The sequence below is a fragment of the Eulemur rufifrons genome, chromosome 14, assembly GCF_041146395.1.
Source record: "Eulemur rufifrons isolate Redbay chromosome 14, OSU_ERuf_1, whole genome shotgun sequence".
Classification (NCBI taxonomy): domain Eukaryota; kingdom Metazoa; phylum Chordata; class Mammalia; order Primates; family Lemuridae; genus Eulemur; species Eulemur rufifrons.
The window spans coordinates 34,539,460-34,559,148 of NC_090996.1; the positions used below are offsets into that span (position 1 = coordinate 34,539,460).

Here is a 19,689-nt window from a genome sequence, read left to right on the forward strand (position 1 = left end):
GGTTCCAGCTCCAGTGCCTCTCATGAGTCTCAGAACGGCCCCAGCTGCCAACCTTGCCAGCAGGATTCCTGCAGCTTCTGCAGCAGCCATGAACCTGGCCAGTGCCAGAACACCTGCCATCCCAACAGCAGTGAACCTGGCTGACTCACGAACACCAGCTGCAGCAGCAGCCATGAACTTGGCCAGCCCCAGAACAGCAGTGGCACCTTCAGCTGTGAACCTTGCTGACCCTCGTACCCCCACAGCCCCAGCTGTGAACCTGGCAGGAGCCAGAACCCCAGCTGCCTTGGCAGCTTTAAGTCTCACAGGCTCTGGCACTCCCCCAACTGCTGCAAATTATCCTTCCAGTTCCAGAACACCCCAGGCTCCAGCCTCTGCAAACCTGGTGGGTCCTCGGTCTGCACATGCCACAGCTCCTGTCAATATTGCCAGCTCCAGAACCCCCACGGCCTTGGCTCCTGCAAGCCTCACCACTGCTAGGATGGCTCCGGCACTGTCTGGTGCAAACCTCACCAGCCCCAGGGTGCCCCTCTCTGCCTACGAGCGTGTCAGTGGCAGAACCTCACCACCGCTCCTTGACCGAGCCAGATCCAGAACGCCACCATCTGCCCCAAGCCAGTCTAGGATGACCTCTGAGCGGGCTCCCTCCCCTGCTTCAAGAATGGGCCAGACTCCCTCTCAGTCTCTTCTCCCTCCAGCACAGGAGCGGCCTAGGTCCCCTGTGCCATCTGCTTTTTCAGACCAATCCCGTTCTTTGATTGCCCAGACCACCGCCATTGCAGGGTCTCAGTCCCTTTCCTCTGGGGCAGTGGCAAAGACCACATCCTCCGGTGGTGGCCACAATGGCATGCTCTCTGGCGCTGCCCATGGGGTGTCCCATTCTGAGGGTGGGGAACCACCTGCCTCTACTGGGGCCCAGCAGCCTTCTGCATTAGCCGCCCTGCAGCCAGCAAAGGAGCGGCGGAGTTCCTCCTCCTCCTCCTCGTCCTCTAGCTCCTCCTCTTCATCATCATCGTCCTCGTCCTCCTCCTCCTCCTCTGGCTCCAGTTCTAGTGACTCGGAGGGCTCTAGCCTTCCAGCTCAACCTGAGGTGGCACTGAAGAGGTGAGGGAATTTGACTTGTAGAAATTTCCTAGGGGGAAGAGATGGAGGGTGGGTGGGGGAGTGGGGAGGGAGAAACCATGTTACACAGGTTCTTGGCGCTTTGAGAAGGTATGGGGACCTTGATGCTCAAGCTGGGGGAAGAAAAGAATGCTGGGGTGGGGGCTGTGGGGGGAGGAATGGGACAGATAAAAGTCTCCGAAGGTTAATTCTCTAGAGGATAATGATAAGTTTTCCGTCTCTACAGAGGACAGAACTAGAGGAAATGGACTTAATTTTACAGCAGGAGGGATGGCAGTTAGACCTCAAGAGGAACTCCCTGGGCTGGAAGGATCTTCAGAGGTCATCCCATCCCTCTCCCTGCCTCCAGGCAGGACGGCCCCTTCCCCAGCCAACCTGCAGTCACAGGGGCCTCCCCAAGCTGCGGCTCTCCGAGGAAGGAGACCACCCAGCTTCAGCTTCCACACCTGAGCCCAGAGGCCTTATTCCTCCATCAGGGACATTCTTGAGGTTTAACCTTGATCCCTTGTGCTACGGGCCCCAGCCTGTTGCTTGTGTTAGCAGAGGTTGGGTCAGCTGGGGCCACTGCTCTCCAGAGAATGTGCTCACTGGCTCGTGTGGCTCGGAGAGCTCCCAGGGCCTTTCTCAGGCACCCTTCCCGCACTGCCGTTCCTCCAGGCCAAGGAAGGTAGGGTTGGGGCTGGGGCAGCTTGTCTCCTTGTGACATTCCTCTTCTCCCCCAGGGTCCCCAGCCCTACCCCAGCCCCAAAGGAGGCTGTGCGAGAGGGACGTCCTCCGGAGCCAACCCCAGCCAAGCGGAAGAGACGCTCTAGCAGTTCCAGTTCCAGTTCCTCCTCTTCATCTTCTTCCTCTTCCTCTTCCTCCTCCTCCTCTTCGTCTTCCTCCTCCTCTTCGTCTTCCTCCTCCTCTTCCTCCTCCTCCTCTTCTTCTTCCCCTTCCCCTGCTAAGCCTGGTCCTCAGGCCTTGCCCAAACCTGCAAGCCCCAAGAAGCCACCCCCTGGTGAGCGGAGGTGAGTGCTTCCTTGCCTGAGATGGAAGTGGGGGTGATGTGTCCAGAGAAGGGACCCTGGGGGTGTCTCAAGTGGACTTTGGTGTCTGGTTGTATGGGAGGAATTGGGTGCTTTCCTCCCCCGCCCCCCGTGCCCCCCCCCCATGTCATTGTGCCCTATTCCGGCAAAGGACTGCATTACCGAAGTGGGTGCTCAAGCCACAGTTGGGGAGTCTAGGTTTCTTCCTCTCCGTCCCCCTGACATACAGCCTGGTCCCAGGGATTCTTGATTTTAAGTCTCCCCACTGCTACTGCCCAGGCTCTGGTCTCGCCACCATCATCTTTTCCCGACTCTGTCCACAGCCTCCTCCCTGTCTCCTTGCCTTCACGCCATTCTCTTCCACATGTAGCCAGAGGGATCTTTCTAAAACGCACATCTGGTTACTTCCCTCCACTCCACACATCCTTCCGGGATGCCCTGTGGCCTGCAGGATAAAGCCCCACCTCTGCGGGAATGGCGTGTGAGGCTCTTCACCAACTGGCCTTGCCTGCCCTGTGTTCTCCTCTCCTGCCCGCCCCCACACATGCCCTGTGCTCCAGCCACACCCAGCGCCTTGCAGTCTAAGGAGAGCCCATGCCTTTGGACATGCTGTTCCTTCTGCCTGGAATTTCCTTGTCCGCCTGGTGAACTCCTCGTTCTGCAAGACTCCGCTCAAACAGCACCTTCGAGAAGACTGCCCTGCCCCGCCCTATGTCCCTTTCCCCTGGGTCCCCAGACCCACACACATCCAACCCTGCGGGGCTGCTTCCCACACGTGGGTCCCTGTTTGCCTTCCTTCCCCACTGAGCTCCTTCAAGGGCAGGGACTGTCTGTATCTTTGCATCCCCCGCTGCACCCTGTGCCCTGCGCTCTGGGGCACTCGGTGGATGGTGTGCGGGCGGATGGGTGAGTGAGCGGACAAAGGTGGGTCTGAGGCTGGCCCTGTGTGGTGTGAGGTTTGGTGGTCAGGACCTGGGCGGGTGGTCCTGAGTGCTGGCTGGAGGATTTGGAAGTGTGTGGTGCTATGGGGTCCTACTCTGCTCCCCAGGTCCCGCAGCCCCCGGAAGCCAATAGACTCCCTTCGGGACTCGCGGTCCCTTAGCTACTCGCCTGTGGAGCGTCGCCATCCCTCGCCTCAGCCTTCGCCACAGGACCAGCTGAGGTAGGGCCAAACAACAAGTGTCAGCATTCAGCCTGGTCTGGCCACCACTGATTTCTCCAAAAGAAAAAAGGTTTTGAGGCCCACTGGTGCCTAAGGTTGGTGCTACCCTTTGTGTGGTCTGACGTCTGTCTTGTGTTGCAGCAGCAGCAGTGAGCGAGGTTCCCGGAGAGGCCAGCGTGGGGACAGCCACTCCCCAGGCCACAAACGCAGGAGGGAGACACCTAGTCCTCAGCCCATGCGACACCGCTCCTCCAGGTATGTTCCCCTGGAAGGCTGGGGCTTCTTAGAGCAGGTTCTGGTGCTGGTGGGCAGTGGCCCCATTCTGGGAGTCGTCCAGTAAGCTGGGCTTGAGGGTTGCGGTGGAGCCTCTGCATTGATCCCCATCTTCTCTGTTACAGGTCTCCATAAATCACCTTTGGGGGATACCACCACACCCCATGCTCTGGAGCCACAGGGAGTGTCCTCTTTCCCAGCAGAGCAGTGGGAGGGGTCCTTGTCTGACCCCCTCCCCTTGAACCTTGGCAGCCCTTGGAGGGAGGGCTCCCTTCTTTCCCTCCCCCTTTTCTTTCTTTGTTCCTGTGAAATGTTAATCTCCGTGAGTTTTTCCTGGTTCACGTGTTTTGGGGTGGGAGGGAATGCAGATGGGAGTTGGGGGAGGGGAGGATACAGTTCAGAATCCCCCAGCTTGGAGTCAGAAAGGGCCTGGGAGGCATGGCCCCCTGGGGGGTGATGGTGTGGGACTTGGGAAATTATACGAGTATGAGAAGGGACAGGAGTTGGATGGAGTTAATGGGTCCCTACTGTCCCCCATGAGGTGTGGCCCCTTCCCCCCAACTTTTCTTCACGTTTCTTAAAGGCATTTTGGTTTTTTAAAATCTGTACAGCAAGAGCAACTTTTTCTGTCAAATAAAAATGAGAAATGCAGGAATTGGGTCTATAGACTGCTTTATTATTAGGTGTGGTGGGAGCAGATTGGAGGAGCCACCCTCCACCCTGAGTACCAGCCTGCAAGGTGGGCCACGGGGAACTTGTATGGAGCCATTCTGGGCTGTGGTTCCCTCACTGAACATGCTCTCACACTAAGACCCTGGCTGCAGCATATACTTTTGATTTTGGCCTTTGTTCCTCAGGACAGGAGGCCCCTAGGAGTGGATGATGGGGTTGTGGGAGGGCCTCAAGGAGTATGGCCTGGAATCTCTTGTTCCCTGCTGGGTAAGTTTGGCCCAGGGCTCTGGGATCCTGCCCACCCTCTCTACCCCCATGACTGGCTGGTGGGAGTGGCTCAGCTTTCAGTGCAGCCCAGGTCCCTATGGTGCCTTTGAGTGGCAGGCGGGGCCAAGTTCTCAGCCAGGGTCCCAGGTAAGCAAGAGCCCCAAGAGGAGCTTCGAGGCTGCTGAGGCAGCAGGACTCATCCAAAGGAGGGTGATGCCTGGAGTCAGAAGGAGGAGTAGAAAGAGGCAGCAACCAGGCAGACACCCAAATCTCTTTTATTGGGGGGGAACTGGGCCTCTTGGGGGCAGGCCAGGGGCCCTCACTGCACAGCTTGTTCATTGGCGCTGCTTCCCGAGTCTTGGGGCTTCATCACGTCTGGCAGCTCTGGTGGGCTGGAGAAGGGCTCGATTCGCAGTGCTTCGAAGGCATCATCTGTGGAAAAAGGGACACAGCTGCAGAGGGAACCCCGATTCTTGCCCCAACTAGGGCCTTGGTGTTCACCTGTGATAATCTGTAGCTTTGTATTTCTCCACGCAAACACGCATCCCCACAAAGTTAGTCCAGACTCAGTGATCCCACTGGAGTTATCTCCCACCCTTACAAGCCCAACCAAACTGTCACCACCACCCCCTGCAAGGCCTTTTTCCACATCTTTCATGTCCACCGGTGAGCCTGTGGGCTGACCACCTGCATCTACCTACTCTGTCTCCACAGTCCCCATCACCCAGAATGTCCCAGTCTCCTTGTTCCCTTCACAACACTTTTCCATGATTTTAGAATCAAACTAGACTCTCTTCCTCCCCTGCTTAAAATCTTCCAGTGGTTTCCCATCTTAGTCTGAATAAAATCTCAAGTCCTTGCCATTATGTCTTTCCAATCATCCATCTCCTATGCTTCTAGACTCTTGCTCCCTCTCCCTGTGTTCCCACCAAGCTCTCCTGCCTTGGGTCCTCTGCACTTGCTGGTCCCAACACCTGCCACTCAGAATGGCTGCCTGCTTCTGGGCATTCAGAGTTCAACTCAAAGGTCACCTCAGAGAAACCTTCCCAAACTTTCCCCAGCCTTTCCCCCCAAACTGAGTCACTGCATTCCAACACCCTGGGCATCACCTTGGGGGCACTTACCCCTGGACAAAATTGCCGTATTTCTTTTGACTGGCTCCTTTTCCCACTACAACAGTGGCTCCAGGAAGTTCCCACTGTCACCCCACCACACAGCAAATGAACCTACTTCACAACTTTTCTCCTGTGCTCTCTTCTACCTGGCTCAGGGTTCTCAACTGATCAGACCCCCCAGGGAAAGCTGGCATGTCTGGAGACAGTTTTGGTTGTCATGACTGGGGCGGTGGGGGCTGCACCTGGCATCTAGAGGGTAGAGGTCAGGGACGCTGCCACACATACTGCACTGTACATGACAACAGCACACACAATTATCCTGTCTAAATGCCAATAGTGCTGAGGTTTAGAAATCTGACCCAGCTTAATCTAATGCACTTTCCCAGCCACTAACCTGCAGTGATAATTCTTGTCTGGACTACCTCTCTCTCTTTGGAGATTAGTCTGGACAATGCCCTTTAACACTGAATTTGACACTCTCATCTCATCTCTCTGAGCAGTTAGTTCCGGTGCCTGGGAGAGGCCAGCATCTCCGTGCTGACTGCTTGATCTGTACCCAGAAATGTGTTTTTGTAAGTAAAGCAGCCCATAGGGAAACAGACCTGCCGGCCCACACTGTGGGCCCAATCAAAACAGCCATCACGTTCCTCAAGGATGATGGGACCTGGGGCCCACCACACTCAATGCCACACTGGGTTTTGTGGGGAAAAACTAGTCACCTCCCTTAACTTTGATTTTCTCATTTGCAAAATGGGTCTATCAACATCTTCCACGTCACAGCAAACCTCTAGGGCACATCTTTTCAAATCGGAGAAAGGGAAATTCTGGGAGAATGCAACTCAACCTCGGTTTAAGCAGCGGACCAGATGCACTCTTGGCCCTCACTTGCCCCCCTCAAAGCACACCTGAACAGGACATGAACTGTGCATCTGTACCAGCCCTGCACCTGACTCCCAGGGTCACTGTGGGCAGAAGGAACCCACAGAAATGTCCCTACACTTGCCACCTGCTGAGCACTAGCAGCAGGCCAGGCCTGGGTGCACAGGGGCTCGTGCTGCATCTTCCTCTTTTACGGAGAAGGGAACTCTAGGCCCAGAGGGGGTGGGAGTGCAAAGACGCTGGCAGCAGGACACAGCTGCTAAGGCCGAGGCCTAGCCCAGTAATCCTTAGGGAACAGAAAAGTGTAGCTAGGACTGTACTTTTCCTCCTCAGCCCTTGCTTCTGACTTCACCCAAGTTTCCCCAGCCATCCACACAGCCCCTGGGTCCACAGCTGTGAAAACACAGCTCTGTAACTGTTTAAGTTCCCAGAGACAAAGAATAAAACTTAAAATCCCCCCTTCGTCTCGGTGGAGGGAGATACACTGGGGAGAAGAAAAGCCCTCTCTACACTCTGGGTTTGTAGAGCTTGGGCAGGGGTGGCATGTGCTTAATGATAGCAAAGGTTCCGGATCTGAATCCTAGATTTGGCAGTCCCAGTAAGTGACCTAATGTCCCCAGGCGGACTTTACTCATCCTTAAAACTGACACAATCTAAGTGTCAGCCACACAGAGGTGCTGGGGGAGTAAGTGAACTACTGTGAGGAAAGAGCCCAGCACTGACGTCTGGCTCCAGCAGGCGCCTGGCGCCCTCGGTGACTGCCGCAAGCCGCGGAGTGCTCTGCAAGATGGGGATGATGCAGTGCAGACCTCCCAGGGCCACTGAGAGGATGAGATGGGACAATGGAAGTAACCTGCAGAGTGCGGAGCCAGGAGCTCACTAAGTTGTCTGTAAACGTGAGCTGGTACATGACTAGGGATCTTCAAATTCTCTGGCAAGGAGGCTTCAGTTTCCACAAGCATCTGTTCGCTTGCTTTTCTTTTTATGGGGAAACACACATACTACTGAAGGATACTGCCTGCGCTTTGTGTACTGGGAAGACACTGACTGCCCTGTGGGCTTGAAGGAGCAACCACAGGCTCCCCGAAGACCCTCTTCTTTGGCTGTGCCCACCCTGCCTAGCTGTCACCCAACCCAGGCGTCTCTCACCTGCCCTGAAGGCCAGCCCCACTGTGGCTGGGGCCTGTGGCCGTGCTGTTTGGCTGGTGAAGCCACACTCGCCCAGCGTCTTGCCATCATCCAGGAGCTGGTCGTCCTGAGGAGAGAAGCAGGGTCTTGGGAGAGGCTCCAGGAAGGCCAAGTTCCAGAGACCTCTCTGGCCAGCAACTACACTGAAAGTCACAGGAGGGAAGAAAGACAGCCCCAAGTGTGGCCCAGGACTGCCCCAGTGTGTTATCAAACACATAAATTCCACGATTATAGCCAAGAATTTCTAAGTCAGAACATCCCAGGGTGGGGCTGTAGAATCTGGCTTTTCCAAATTCTCCAAGCAAATCTAATTCCAGGAGCCACGGAGCTAGTGTGGAGACAGGCAGACCTAGGTTTGAATCCCAGCTCTGCCACCTTGGACAAGGTAAACATTTTGATGCAAAAGTTTCCTGATCTGTAAAATGGGAATTGCTGAAATTCCCAACGCATAGGGCAGCCAGAAGGTTTCAATGAGCTAGGGAGGCATAGAGGAACCAAACACACTATGTGGCACATGGGACATGCACAGGCAGCAAGAAGGGTCATTATTTGGGAAGCCCCAGTAGGTATCAAGCAGGAAAGGCCTTTAGAGACCCTGGAAGCTGAGGCTCTGAGCCTGGAGCAAAAGGTCAGTTTCCCAGCTTCCAGATCTAGAATCAGATTAACTCCCTTAGGTGACAACCTCATGCTGCTGGGACATCTAAATCAGGGGTTGATGCATCTGACTCCCCAATGAAGACCCCAAACCCCAAGGCACTGTTACTTAATAATAACAGTTGGTTTTTAATAAGAGAGAGGCTTCTAGAACATTGGCAGGAGATTGGGAGATAATAAACAGTCACTTGGTGACGAACTGGTGAGACCTGACTTATCCCAACACCGTTCATTTCTCTGCATTAATTGGGTCCCCCACCCCCCGTCACCGGGAGTGTCTGGGATCAGCATGATTCTGATGGGCCTACAGAGTAAGCTGGGGATTAAGGGCCTCGAGGTTCAAATCTTGGCTCTGCCAATGACCCTCAGTTTTCCTAACTGCAGAGCAGGGCTGCCCAGAGCCGGCAGGGCGCGGGCGGGACCGCTGTAGGGGTCCGATGCCGCCGTGCCCCTCGGCGCCCGGGGCCTGGCGTGCGATTTAAAAATCCAACCTGGACCCGACCTCCCCGTGTACGAGCGCTGCTCGTGCTCCGTCCGCACAACGGATGTCCCACCCCCGCGGCTCGGGCCGGGAGCAGGCGCCGGCCGCCCGGCGACTGTTTACATCGATGACGCCGTCGCCGGCGCGCTCCACGCTGGGCACGGGGCGGCGGCTCCTCTCACCCCGCCACCGCTCGGCCCGACCGCTGGGCCGCACCTTGTACAGCCGCTGCTCGTCTGGCGGCCGCTTGAGGATGCCCTCGACGATGCGCTTCAACTCGAACACAGTGCTCGACTCCTTGGCGTCCGTGAAGATGGTGGTCTTGTGGCGCCGGATCATGAGGAACACGTCCTGGGGGCAGCGGGCCGGCGTGAGCACGGAGCCCGGGCCCCCCGCGCGGCCCGCGGCCCGACGCCCCCCGCCGCCCCCGGCCCGGCCCGGCCCGGCCGCCCCTCCCCCCGCGCCCGCTCACCATCTCGGCGGCTGCCTCTCCCCTCGACGCGCCGGCGCCGACGCGCTCCGCCCCGTTCCCGGCAGCCCGCGCGCGACCCGGCATGCCCCGCGCGCGCCCCCGCCCCTTCTCCCTCGGCCCCGTGCCGGCCGCGGCCATTTTAAGGGAGCCGGAAGTGGAGTGTGCCGGTTGGCGTCCGGCCGCCATCTCGGTGCGGAGGCGCTGGTCGCGGCAGTCGGCGTGGTGGTCGAGCGTGGGAGGGACACGGGAGGTGGTGGCACCATCTCGGAAGTGGCAAAGGCGAGGTCGCCATGTTGATGGGGTCCGGTGGGCCCTGGGCGCAGACATTTCTATTTTGCGGGGATAACGGGGCACAGAGTACCCTACATGCCAGGGAGAGTGAATGAATGATGTGCCTTGGGGGAGACACTGGATAACCCAAATGGGGGACTGAGGCAAGGAGCTCAATCAGTTGAGGTTTATTAAGGCAGGTATAGGGCATGTCTGGGAAAGACACAAGCCGCAGATGCATCTTTGACTTTTTTCCAAAGAGGTTTTAGGAGTGTGAACTGAAATAAAATCTTAAGCGCCCCTAGCTAACTGAATGGATCCCCTCTTGGCCCAGGGGACCCCAGAAATTCTCTAAAGCTGAGTTGCTGGCCATGAGAAGGGAGGTCAGACGTACCCTGTCATGCCCCTCCTCCCTTGGAAATGGCCTTTGTAGCTCATTAACAGGGGTAAGGTGGCTGGGCGCGGTGGTTCACGCCTGTAATCCTAGCACTCTGCGAGGTCGAGGTGGGTGGATTGAGCTCAGGAGTTCCACACAGCCTGAGCAAGAGCGAGACCCCGTCTCCACTAAAAAAATAAAAAGAAATAAGTTGGACAACTAAAAATAGATATAGAAAAAATTAGCGAGGCATGGTGGCACATGCCTGTTGTCCCAGCTACTCAGGAGGCTGAGGTAGGAGGATCGCTTGAGCCCAGGAATTTGAGGTTGCTGTGAGCTAGGCTGACACCACTGCACTCTACCCAGGGTAACAGAGTAAGACTCTGTCTCAAAAAACAAACAAAAACAGGGCTAAGGCTATACAAGACAAAGCTTGCACTACACCTGCAGGTATACTTCTGGTGGCTTGGTTCTGATTAACAGACTTCTTTAACTTGAACATTCCAAGCCTTTAGACAAAGCTTCATTTCTTTAACCAATTACAAATCAAAGAACCTTTAAACCCACATATAACCTGTAATGCTCCACTTGGAGATGTCCTGTTTTTTCAGGCCAACTGCTCAATCTATGACTTTATGTGTAATTCCTGTCTCCCTAAAATGTATAAAACCAAACTGTAATCCAACTATGCCAAGACCACATGCTCACAGCTTCTTGGGGTCTGCTCTCCCAGCCATGGTCGAACATATTTGGCTCAGAACAAATCTCTTTAAATTATTTTACAGAGTTTGGGTTCTTTTCTGTTGACAGGAGGTTTAGTATTTATAAGTTTCCTTAAAGTGGTGGTGGGGGGATGTAGGCGGTAAGACAAATGTGAGACTTTTATTAGTGCCCAGGAAATGTACACTTAATATATAAGGTGAATGTTTGAGGTGAAAACGGAAGTAAAGGAATGCAGTCTCTGGGCAGGTGGAGGAATGACTGCTCTGGTCTTGTCTCTGTTCTGCCCTTGGGCCAGTAAACTTACAATCAACATTATCAGTGTGGATTAGAACATACTTTAGTTTTAGGAGCTAGGTGTAGCCTGCAGACCTGAAGTTACAATAGGCAGTCCTTGTTTATGGGAGGCCAGCAAAGAATTTCCTTAAGGAATGATCCTGGGAGCACATCTTGGTAGATGCTTGAGGCCTGTTACCCTTCCCTGGGGATCTGACTAATGCGTAATGTTAGTAACCTGTCTCCCTGAAATGTATAAAACCAAACTGTAACCCAACCACTGCCAGTCCACTTGCTCAAGGCTTCCTGGGCTTGGCTCTGGGTCATGGTCCTCAAATTTGACTCAGAATAAACCTCTTTAAATTATTTTACAGAGTGTGGCTTCTTTTCCATGGACATAATTATAGTATTAACTCTTAATGATTCTTATTAAATCTATGAAGTAATTGTAACTGTTTTAACAGTCCCCAATTTTTTTTTACTGACAGATTCAATATATTTAACTTTCTACACAATGTAAAAATAAGATGTCAATGTATGTAAACTTAAACTTATATTTAATAATTATTTCATTTTAATTTACCTAGAGATGACTCAGACATTTTATGATTATCTATTATTTTAGTTTTACATAGCATTATTTAAAGATACTACTGAAAAGAATTTTTTTTTTTTTTGAGACAGAGTCTCACCCGGTTGCCCAGGCTAGAGTGCTGTGACGTCAGCCTAGCTCACAGCAACCTCAGACTCTTGGGCTCAAGCGATCCTCCTGCCTCAGCCTCCCGAGTAGCTGGGACTACAGGCATGTACCACCACGCCCGGCTAATTTTTTCTACATATATTTTTAGTTGTCCATATAATTTCTTTCTATTTTTAGTAGAGACGGGGGTCTCACTCTTGCTCAGGCTGGTCTTGAATTTCTGAACTCAAACGGTCCTCCCACCTCGGCCTCCCAGAGTGCTAGGATTACAGGTGTGAGCCACCACGCCCGGCCTGAGAAGAATTTTGAAAGTATGACAGAGGTACCCTCCTTCTAATGCCTTTCTCAGCCATCTGGGGTCCCAGCTAGCCCAAGGCTGCCAAGGATGGCTATGGACGGCAGGGCCTGTCTGGGTCTTGAGCCTTCATGTCAAGTTTAGAGCTCAGGACTGAGGACAAAGCTGTGGAGATAATGCCTGACCCTTCCCTGCATGGCCGGGAGGCACAGCTGGGCCAGGGAGAATTCTACATGTCCTCAGGCCTTACTGTGGCTACTTAGCTAGACAGCAGAATTTGAAAGCTTAACTCCAGAGACAGGAACTTTTGTAGTTTACAAGCAGGATGATTGGATTTTCACACGCCTATGTGAGCTGTGCCTCCCTCAAACCTTGTTAGGACAGGAGCACATCACCTATCTGACACCCATCTGACAAAATCTAAAAGCATAAGCTCATATCACAGAGCTACTGTTTTATGACTTTAAAATATCTAGCAGAGATAGGACAAACCCATGCAGCCAGTAATAGACTTGGAAAAAAGGTTTAAATTTTGAAGACGTCGCTATCTTATTTTGTTTTACCAACAATTTAAAAATTTTCTTATTTACTAAAGTAGATTTACTTTTAGATTGCTAAAATCACGTGAACTTGAAAAGCATCGGGACTAGTTATTTAGGAGTACACGTGCTCCCTGGGCTGTGGAGGAGACACATCGCTGAGAATGTCTTTAGGTCAGATTTGTATGTAACTCACATCCTGATGAACAGCACATATACAATAATTATGATAATAACGATACTATTGTGGCATATATGGTAATAATGATACAGTGTAGGCTGGGCACGGTGGCTCACGCCTGTAAATCTCAGCACTTTGGGAGGAACCAAAGTCCAAATCAAGGTGCCAGCGGGGTTGGTTTCTTCTGAACCTCTCTCCTAGGCTTGCAGGTGTCTGTTTTCGCTTCTCCCTGTCAAATCTCTAGGCCGTTTTTAAAAAAATTGTTATTTTTTAGAGACAGGGTCTCACTCTGTTGCCTGGGCTAGAGTGCAGTGGCGTCACAGCTCACAGCAACCTCAGACTCCTGGGCTCAGGGATTCTCCTGCCTCAGCCTCCCTGGTAGCTGAGACACTGGGACTATAGGTGTGCACCACCACCATGCCTGGCTAATTTTTCTTTTCTTTTCTTTTCTTTTCTGCTTTTTTTTTTTTTTTGGTAGAGACAGGGTCTTGCTCTTGTTCAGGCTGTTCTTGACCTCTTGACCTCAAGTGATCCTCCCACCTCGGCCTCCCAGAGTGCTAGGATTACAGGTGTGAGCCACCACACTGGGTCCCCAGGCTGTTTTAAAGGTACCTTCTATGTTAAGTTCAACCAAACTTATGACTTAACCAAGGACACACGAGCAGTCTCCAAAGTGGTGGAAAGCAGTTTTTTCAGGATCCAGAACTGCCGCACAGACAGCGCTAAGAAAGGAAAGTTTTGTTAGCCACAAAAGAGGTATAATCCACATTTTTGTCTAGTTACACAATGTGAGACCTTTCCAGGGTCTCAGCTTCTCAGCTGACCATCTATGTACAGAGGCCTAAAAGCCTCTCGTGCCCCTCTAGAGATGGAAGAAGACAGGAAATGAAAGGCTGTCTAAGGAAGAGAAGAGGATCATTAAATGAGTACCTCCGAAAGTCCAAAGTCACATAAATATCAAACCACCAGGGGCCAGTTCTCTGGCCGGAATCAAACCCATCCCCCAATAGCAAAAGGACAGAATCTTAACCACTATGCCACAGGTGGACTGGCTTTTGCTAGCATACAAAGATTTTTATCTTTGTTTTTGGTCAGAGTTTTGCTCTTTAACTTTGTCAAGAGAATTTTTAAGGCTAGCCGTGACACTGTTACGAATCTTTTTAAATTTGGTCTTCCCATAAATACAAAGAAGGCAATTGTTTACAATAAGAGATCTCTAAAATATATATATTTTTAAACTGAGGAGTCTAATTTAAAGGATCCATTTTAACGTCACCTGGCCGTTGACAAATAGAATTTTTAATGGTATTTAATTCTTCTATTTATTTTTATTTTTTATTTCAGCATATTATGAGGGTACAAATGTTTAGGTTACATATATTGCCTTTGCCCCGCCTGAGTCAGAGCTTCAAGCGTGCCCATCCCCCAGACGGTGCACTCCGCACCCATCAGGTGTGAATATGCCCATCCCCTCCCCACACCTGCCCGACACTGAATGAATGTTACTACTATATGTGTAATGGCGTATTCAATTCTAATAGCACAGAGAGAGACCATGAAGGTGGTCTTGTTATGTAAATGAAACCTCACAGGTAGCAGCTTTCAGAGAATGTCTCCAAAGCCAGGGCCCTGGGCTGCGTGCCCACTGCCTTTTGCAGGATGGCCTGCCATGCCCTGTTCTGGGCTCCCTGGTCCCTGCTGACCCCTTGGGGGTGGCCAGGCTCCACTGCAGAGTGGACTTCTCTCAACTTGGGGGAGAGGGCAGACTGGAGCTCCCTCCCTGCCCAATCTGGCCTGGCCCAACAGTGACCATCTAGTACCACCCACTTCCCTGGGTTCCCTGGGAGAAAAGAGGGGAGGAGGTGGGGCTTAGGCCTGTGTTGGGGCCTGAACGACTGCACCTTCCACGTTGGCCTCCTCCTGTTTTCCCTCCACTCCTGCTGCCCCTGTCAGCTCCAAAGAGTAGGCTTTGAATTTTCCAGATTTTGTTTGGTTTCTTGTTTCTTCTGCAGGTGTGGAAACTGACATCTATCTATTGGCATGGGTGGTTCTGGATCTGCAGACAAGGACGTGGCAGGGAGGGGACTGGATGCCGGGCCCTAGGCTGGAAACGGAATACAAGGGTGGGCAAGGAGCTGAACAGGAGCCAGGTCATTGTCCAGATGCAGCTGTGTGGGGAGGAGCTGGGGCCTCAGGGTCACCCTGAGGGGCAATGGTGGTCAGAGACAGTGAGGACAGAAGCTGGGCCTTCCTGGGGGCTCCTGACTCCTGGGCTGAGGGTGTGATGCCAAGTGCCCGGACTCCTGAGCCTCTCAGAGTACATGGGGGCCGGCCATGGTGACCAGCCCACCCTTCCCACTGGGACGCCTCCATCGCAGTGAGGCACAATCTACATTCATTTTTACTGTTGTGTAACAAATTTCCACAAATGTAGCAGCTTAAAACAACACAAATTTACTAAATCACAACTCTGTAGGTTGGAAGTCTAGTGGCTCATGTGGGTTCTCTGCTTAAGGTCACACCAGGTTGAAATCAAGGGATTGGCTGTGGGCTTCTTATCTGGAGGCAGAAGAAGAATTCACTTCCAAGTCCCTTTGGGGTGTTGGCAGAATTCAGTTCCTTGGAGTTGTGGGTCTGAGGATTTGGTTTCACTGATGGCTGTCAGCTGGGGCTGCTGTCAGCGCCTAGACGTTGCTCACAGTTTGGGGCCCCTCCACCTTCAACACAGCAATGGAGAATCTCCCTCCCATGCTCCAAATCTGTCTCGCTCCCTCCAGAAAAAGAGGGGCATGTAGGCCTGATGGTGCACATGCTGGTTTGCCCATCTCTGGGTCCCCCGCACCCAGCCCTGGCTAGGGCTGAGGAAGGTAAATACAAGCCAAGAGGGGAGGGAGTGTGACCCCCAGGACACAGAAAAGACACCTGGATGGGGTGGAGTCAGATTTGGTGAGCCCCAGGGAGAAGAGGAGGCAGGGATGGGCAGATGGGTGGACGGGTGGCCCCTTAGCTTCATTAGGCATCTCAGCCTCACATCAGGAGGAGGGGGCATGTGTAGGTCCCCAGAGGCTGAGGGACCCCAGAGTCTGGCTCCAGATCAACATCACTAACCACCATTAGGGGCTGAGGTGAGCATGAATCCAGGGACTGTATGTGGCCACACTGGTGTAGACACCCGGTCGGCTGGGCAGGGCGCAACCCTTGCCCCAGCTCACCACGCCCACCAGGACCCAGCGCCCAGACTGCAGGCAGGCCAGGGGTCCCCCAGAGTCACCCTGCAGGAGAAAGGCGAGCTTAGGTCCCAGCACTCTGGTGACTTCAGAGTAGTTCTCTAGGCTCTAGACCCCTGAGGTTGTACCTCTGGGTTGAGGGCCAGGACATTGAGCCTGGAGTTGGTATATTTTGGGTCTCAGATTCTAGGGAGGTAGAGTGCTGGGCACAGGGGTATGGATTCAGAGGCTGGGGGCAGGGAGGCACACCTGGCAGGCATCCTTGCGGCCCTCAATGTAACCAGCACACAGGTTCCCGGGTAGCACTATGCGCTCGGCCTGGGGCACGTCTGAACCCACGTGGTAGAGGCGGTCACAGGTGCGTGAGTCCAGCAGAGGCACCCTTACTCCTTGCAGGGGTCGCCACTCTGGGAGTGGCACTGAGGGAAGAGAAGATATATCTGAGGGCCGGGAAAGAGCAAGGCACGAAGCTGGGGTCAGTGGGAGAAGAGGAGGAGCTTAGCGCGAGTCCAACTTGCCGGCTGGAACTCCCTGGTCTGCCTGGGAAGAGGTTTGAGTGCCTAGAAGTCGCGCTGGGTCCTGGGTTGGGGCAGTGGGGGGCTGGGTTTCCAGTCAGATGGAGGACGAGGGAGCTCCCCAATGGCCCCGGGCCCCGCCCTCCGTGCCTTACCTCCTGGGCGGAGGCTACCCCAACCAGTGACCCAGCACGGTGTGCGGGGTGCTGGACGGGCGCCAGGAGCAGGCAGGCAGACAGGCTGGACGCGGGCGCTCAAGGGCACCGGGTGGCGCAGCTGCAGCAGCGCCAGGTCGCCACGGCCCTGGTCCTTGGAGTAGTCTGGGGGCAGCAGCATCCGCCGCACAGTCGCCGAGAGCGCGCGGGGCGAGGTGGGGCCCAGGCGCAGCGCCCCCAGGCGCACGCGGTACTCTGACGGCAGCGCCCTCCTGCACGACGGGATCTGGGACTACCTACTGCACCGGGCCTCGACCCCCGCGGGCCGCCCTAACCCCACCAGCTGGCTGGGAGCCGGCACAGTCCCCGCGCTCCCGCCAGGTGGCGCCCCTCCCCCGCGGGCCTCGCTTTCCCCGCGCAGCCCGCTGGCTCTCCGTGAGCGCTGACCTGGGGAAGCAGTGCGCAGCTGTCAGCACCCACTCGGGGGCGATGAGCGAGCCCCCGCACACGTGCGCCCCACGGTGCTGGATGCTCGCCTGCCAGGGCCACTCTCCATCCTGGGCATCCCGGCCCCCCACGATCCGACTGGACGCACGGGGCTGCCCGCAGGCTGCAAGAGGACGAGAGGGTGGCGAGCGTGGGCGGAGGAGTGGGGGCGCAGGCGGCGGGTGTGGGCAGGGAGACACGGGGACAAGGTCCAGGAGGGCTAGAGCGGGCGGGCTTTGAGGCCTCCTTACCTGCAGACTTCCTTACCTGGGTCCCAACAGCTCCTGGAGGAGGAAGCAGGGAAGGGACTGGACTGTGGATTTGGTGTCAAATAACGGGTTGGGGAGGATGGTCGGAGAATAGGAATGAGGATGGAATATATTTGTTCCCCTGACCTTGTGTCAGGATTTTGTGCAATCTGCTACTGGATTCAACCCTCCCCAGAGCACCGTAAGGGAAGGGAGGGACTTATGCCTATTACACAGACAAGCACATCAGGGTCTGGAGAAGCCAGAGTCAGTGGCAGAAAGGACTGGGACCTTTGGAATCAAGATTAGAACCCCCGAGAGTGCTCTAGGGGAACCAGACCCAGAAAGGGGTGAGATGGAAAACCTGGGAGCCCAGGTCCCTGTGGCCAGCATCCCCAGCCCCGGGCCCCTTACCCAGCACCAGCAGGAGCAGGACCTGGAGGCAGGAAGCCCCCCTCATTCTGTCTTCGGGGCTGGGCTGGGTAAGTAGCTCTGCCCAGGGCTGGGGCTCTGGTCTGGAGCTGGCAGAGAGGAGAGAGGAGCTTCCTAGCCCAGGGGCTCCATCTCCCTGGCCCCCACCGCCATGGCCCTTCTGTCTGCCCTCAGCTGCTGGTTGGCCCTGGACCTATCCCTGTGGCCCAGGCTCTATACATTTTCCTGCACCACCGCTGGCCAAGGTGCAGCCCCGTCCTGAGCTATTTGGGCATCCTCTTCAACGGAAGCCCTGGAGCCTCATCCGCTCGCTCATTCTCCCTGTGCCGACAGCTGCCCTGCCTGCTCTCACCTCACAGCCTGGTGGCCTCTCTGCTGACTGGGCTTGGGGGAGGGCCTGGGGGCTTAAAGGGCCAGGAGGGGGGAGACCCAGATGGGGTGATTAACACAGCCAAGGCGGAGCTGTGGCTTCACCTCAAACAAAGATGCTTTGAACAGTTCTTTACAGGTGGCAGGGAAGGGACACCTGGGTTTCTCAAAGAAAGCCTGGCTTGGGGGCCAGAGCCTGGGCCCAGGGAGGGCGGGCAGGGAGGGGCCTGCGGTCAGGCCAGGAAGTTCCCGAGAATCCCTGGCAGCTCACCTCGGAGCTGACCCCAGCTCCTGGCACTGCTCGGTTGCTGGGGCTTCTGGGCTCTGTTGTTCTGTCCAGTCATGCTGGCGTAGAGCCCTGACCACAGAACCCGGACCCCAGGCCTGGCCAGATGGTCCTACACAGAGACCCCAGCCTGGCCAGCCCCCTCCTGGATCGTGAGTCTGGAGGAGCTGGATGTGGGGTGCCCTCGGCTCAGAGCTAGTGGTACTCCTTTCTTGACCAGAGGCAGGGGCAGACCTGACCTGGGGAAACAGTGCAATCTTTGGTTTGGGGTCCCTTTTGTCTCTGAACATGTCCCCTCTGACCAACTTCCATCTCTTCTCCATTCATCCAAGTCCACTGAGAAGTCCGCAGACCCTCACACCTAGAAAGGGCCACTGGACTCACCTGCTGTCCCCTGGAAACAGCCATGTCCACTCCAGCCCTACCTTGGAAGCCACCCACCCTCTCCCAGCCTCACTCATCCTCTGTGTGGACCAGCCAAGCCTGCTCACCAGGCAGGGCCTCCCCCAGCCTCCACCCATACATGGCACCCCAGGGGGCAGTGGAACAGCACGTCCACTGGATCACGGCGCTGGCTGATACGATTGTAGCAGCCTGGGAAATTCCACCTGCAATCAGGTCAGCTGCCCCTGGTGAGTGATGCTGTCCTGCAGGGCAGGAGGACCTCCCAGGCAGGGACCAACTGCGGCTGCCCCCACCCTGGTGTGGGGAGCCAGAAGCCACTCCGGCCTTGCTCCCCAGGCTCACCGGTGACCTGGAAGGGTTTGCTGCTGGTGGATGCATTTTCCATGCAGCACGGCTGTGGACTGGGGAGGGGGAGGAGTCAGGCCAGAGCTCCTCCCACCTCCTTGTTCCCACAGCACTTAGGCATCTTGGCAAGTGCAGATCTGCTTTCAGAGTTCTGAGGGCCCACTGAGTCTGCCCTGCTGGGCTGCTTCCCTGGCCACGCTGATGCTGGGGTCGGGGGATGCTGATGGGGGACACACAGGGTTGATGGCCTCCCACTCCCTCTGCCCCAGCCACTTACGGTGCAGCTGTTGCAACTCTGTCGGTGCTCACAGCCTCACCTGGGGTCAGCTGCAGCTCTGGAGCATCTCATGTTCCCAGGACCACCCTCATGTTCCCAGGGCGGTCATAAGAGAGATGCCCTCCCCTAGTGTCCTTGTCCTCAGAGGGCCAAAGCTGAGGCCCCAGTAGGACTGTGCCTCTGTGGTCTTCTCTGGCAACCTTCTAGTTTGAGCAAATTCATCAGAATTTCTTCCTTCCCTGCCTCAGTTTCCCTACCTCCTCACCTTTGTTTG

General features: G+C 55.0%; 3 protein-coding genes and 1 non-coding gene across 4 annotated transcripts; 2 read left to right on the plus strand and 2 right to left on the minus strand.

Annotated features, from left to right (window-relative positions):
- The first annotated feature begins 88 nt into the window (after positions 1–88).
- Positions 89–4,212, plus strand: LOC138394085 (serine/arginine repetitive matrix protein 2-like). Its single transcript, XM_069485703.1, has 7 exons — positions 89–233; positions 699–1,104; positions 1,351–1,443; positions 1,845–2,132; positions 3,199–3,312; positions 3,454–3,567; positions 3,711–4,212. Exons 1-7 carry the CDS (start codon positions 89–91, stop codon positions 3,718–3,720), a joined length of 1,170 nt encoding a protein of 389 aa, XP_069341804.1. The 3' UTR covers positions 3,721–4,212.
- Positions 4,213–4,783: 571 nt separating this feature from the next.
- On the minus strand, positions 4,784–9,369 carry ELOB (elongin B). Its single transcript, XM_069487029.1, has 4 exons — positions 9,314–9,369; positions 9,058–9,192; positions 7,668–7,773; positions 4,784–4,956 (listed from the first exon to the last, which is right to left on the minus strand). Exons 1-4 carry the CDS (start codon positions 9,314–9,316, stop codon positions 4,844–4,846), a joined length of 357 nt encoding a protein of 118 aa, XP_069343130.1. The 5' UTR covers positions 9,317–9,369; the 3' UTR covers positions 4,784–4,843.
- A 2,884-nt stretch (positions 9,370–12,253) lies between these two features.
- Positions 12,254–12,355, plus strand: LOC138394957 (small nucleolar RNA U13). The gene has a single exon (XR_011235463.1). It is a non-coding gene; the product is annotated as a small nucleolar RNA U13 (small nucleolar RNA).
- A 3,428-nt stretch (positions 12,356–15,783) lies between these two features.
- On the minus strand, positions 15,784–17,761 carry PRSS33 (serine protease 33). Its single transcript, XM_069485705.1, has 6 exons — positions 17,716–17,761; positions 17,305–17,337; positions 17,015–17,177; positions 16,568–16,839; positions 16,147–16,316; positions 15,784–15,942 (listed from the first exon to the last, which is right to left on the minus strand). The coding sequence occupies exons 1-6, from the start codon at positions 17,759–17,761 to the stop codon at positions 15,784–15,786; spliced, it is 843 nt and encodes a 280-aa protein (XP_069341806.1).
- Between the last annotated feature and the right edge of the window lie 1,928 nt (positions 17,762–19,689).

Coding starts and splice junctions, on each gene's coding strand:
- PRSS33 (XM_069485705.1), bottom strand. CDS start 17,761: ATGAGGGGGGCTTCCTGCCTCCAGGTCCTGCTCCTGCTGGTGCTGG. Junction 17,338..17,715: donor CCTGCTCCTGCTGGTGCTGG/GTAAGGGGCCCG, acceptor TTCCTCCTCCAG/GAGCTGTTGGGACCCAGGTA. Junction 17,178..17,304: donor CCAGGTAAGGAAGTCTGCAG/GTAAGGAGGCCT, acceptor GTCCTCTTGCAG/CCTGCGGGCAGCCCCGTGCG.
- ELOB (XM_069487029.1), bottom strand. Junction 7,774..9,057: donor ACGAGCAGCGGCTGTACAAG/GTGCGGCCCAGC, acceptor TTCTCTCCTCAG/GACGACCAGCTCCTGGATGA. Junction 4,957..7,667: donor GGGGCTGGCCTTCAGGGCAG/GTGAGAGACGCC, acceptor CTTTTTCCACAG/ATGATGCCTTCGAAGCACTG.
- LOC138394085 (XM_069485703.1), top strand. CDS start 89: ATGAACCTGGCCAGTGCCAGAACACCTGCCATCCCAACAGCAGTGAAC. Junction 1,105..1,350: donor CCTGAGGTGGCACTGAAGAG/GTGAGGGAATTT, acceptor GTCTCTACAGAG/GACAGAACTAGAGGAAATGG. Junction 2,133..3,198: donor CCACCCCCTGGTGAGCGGAG/GTGAGTGCTTCC, acceptor TCTGCTCCCCAG/GTCCCGCAGCCCCCGGAAGC.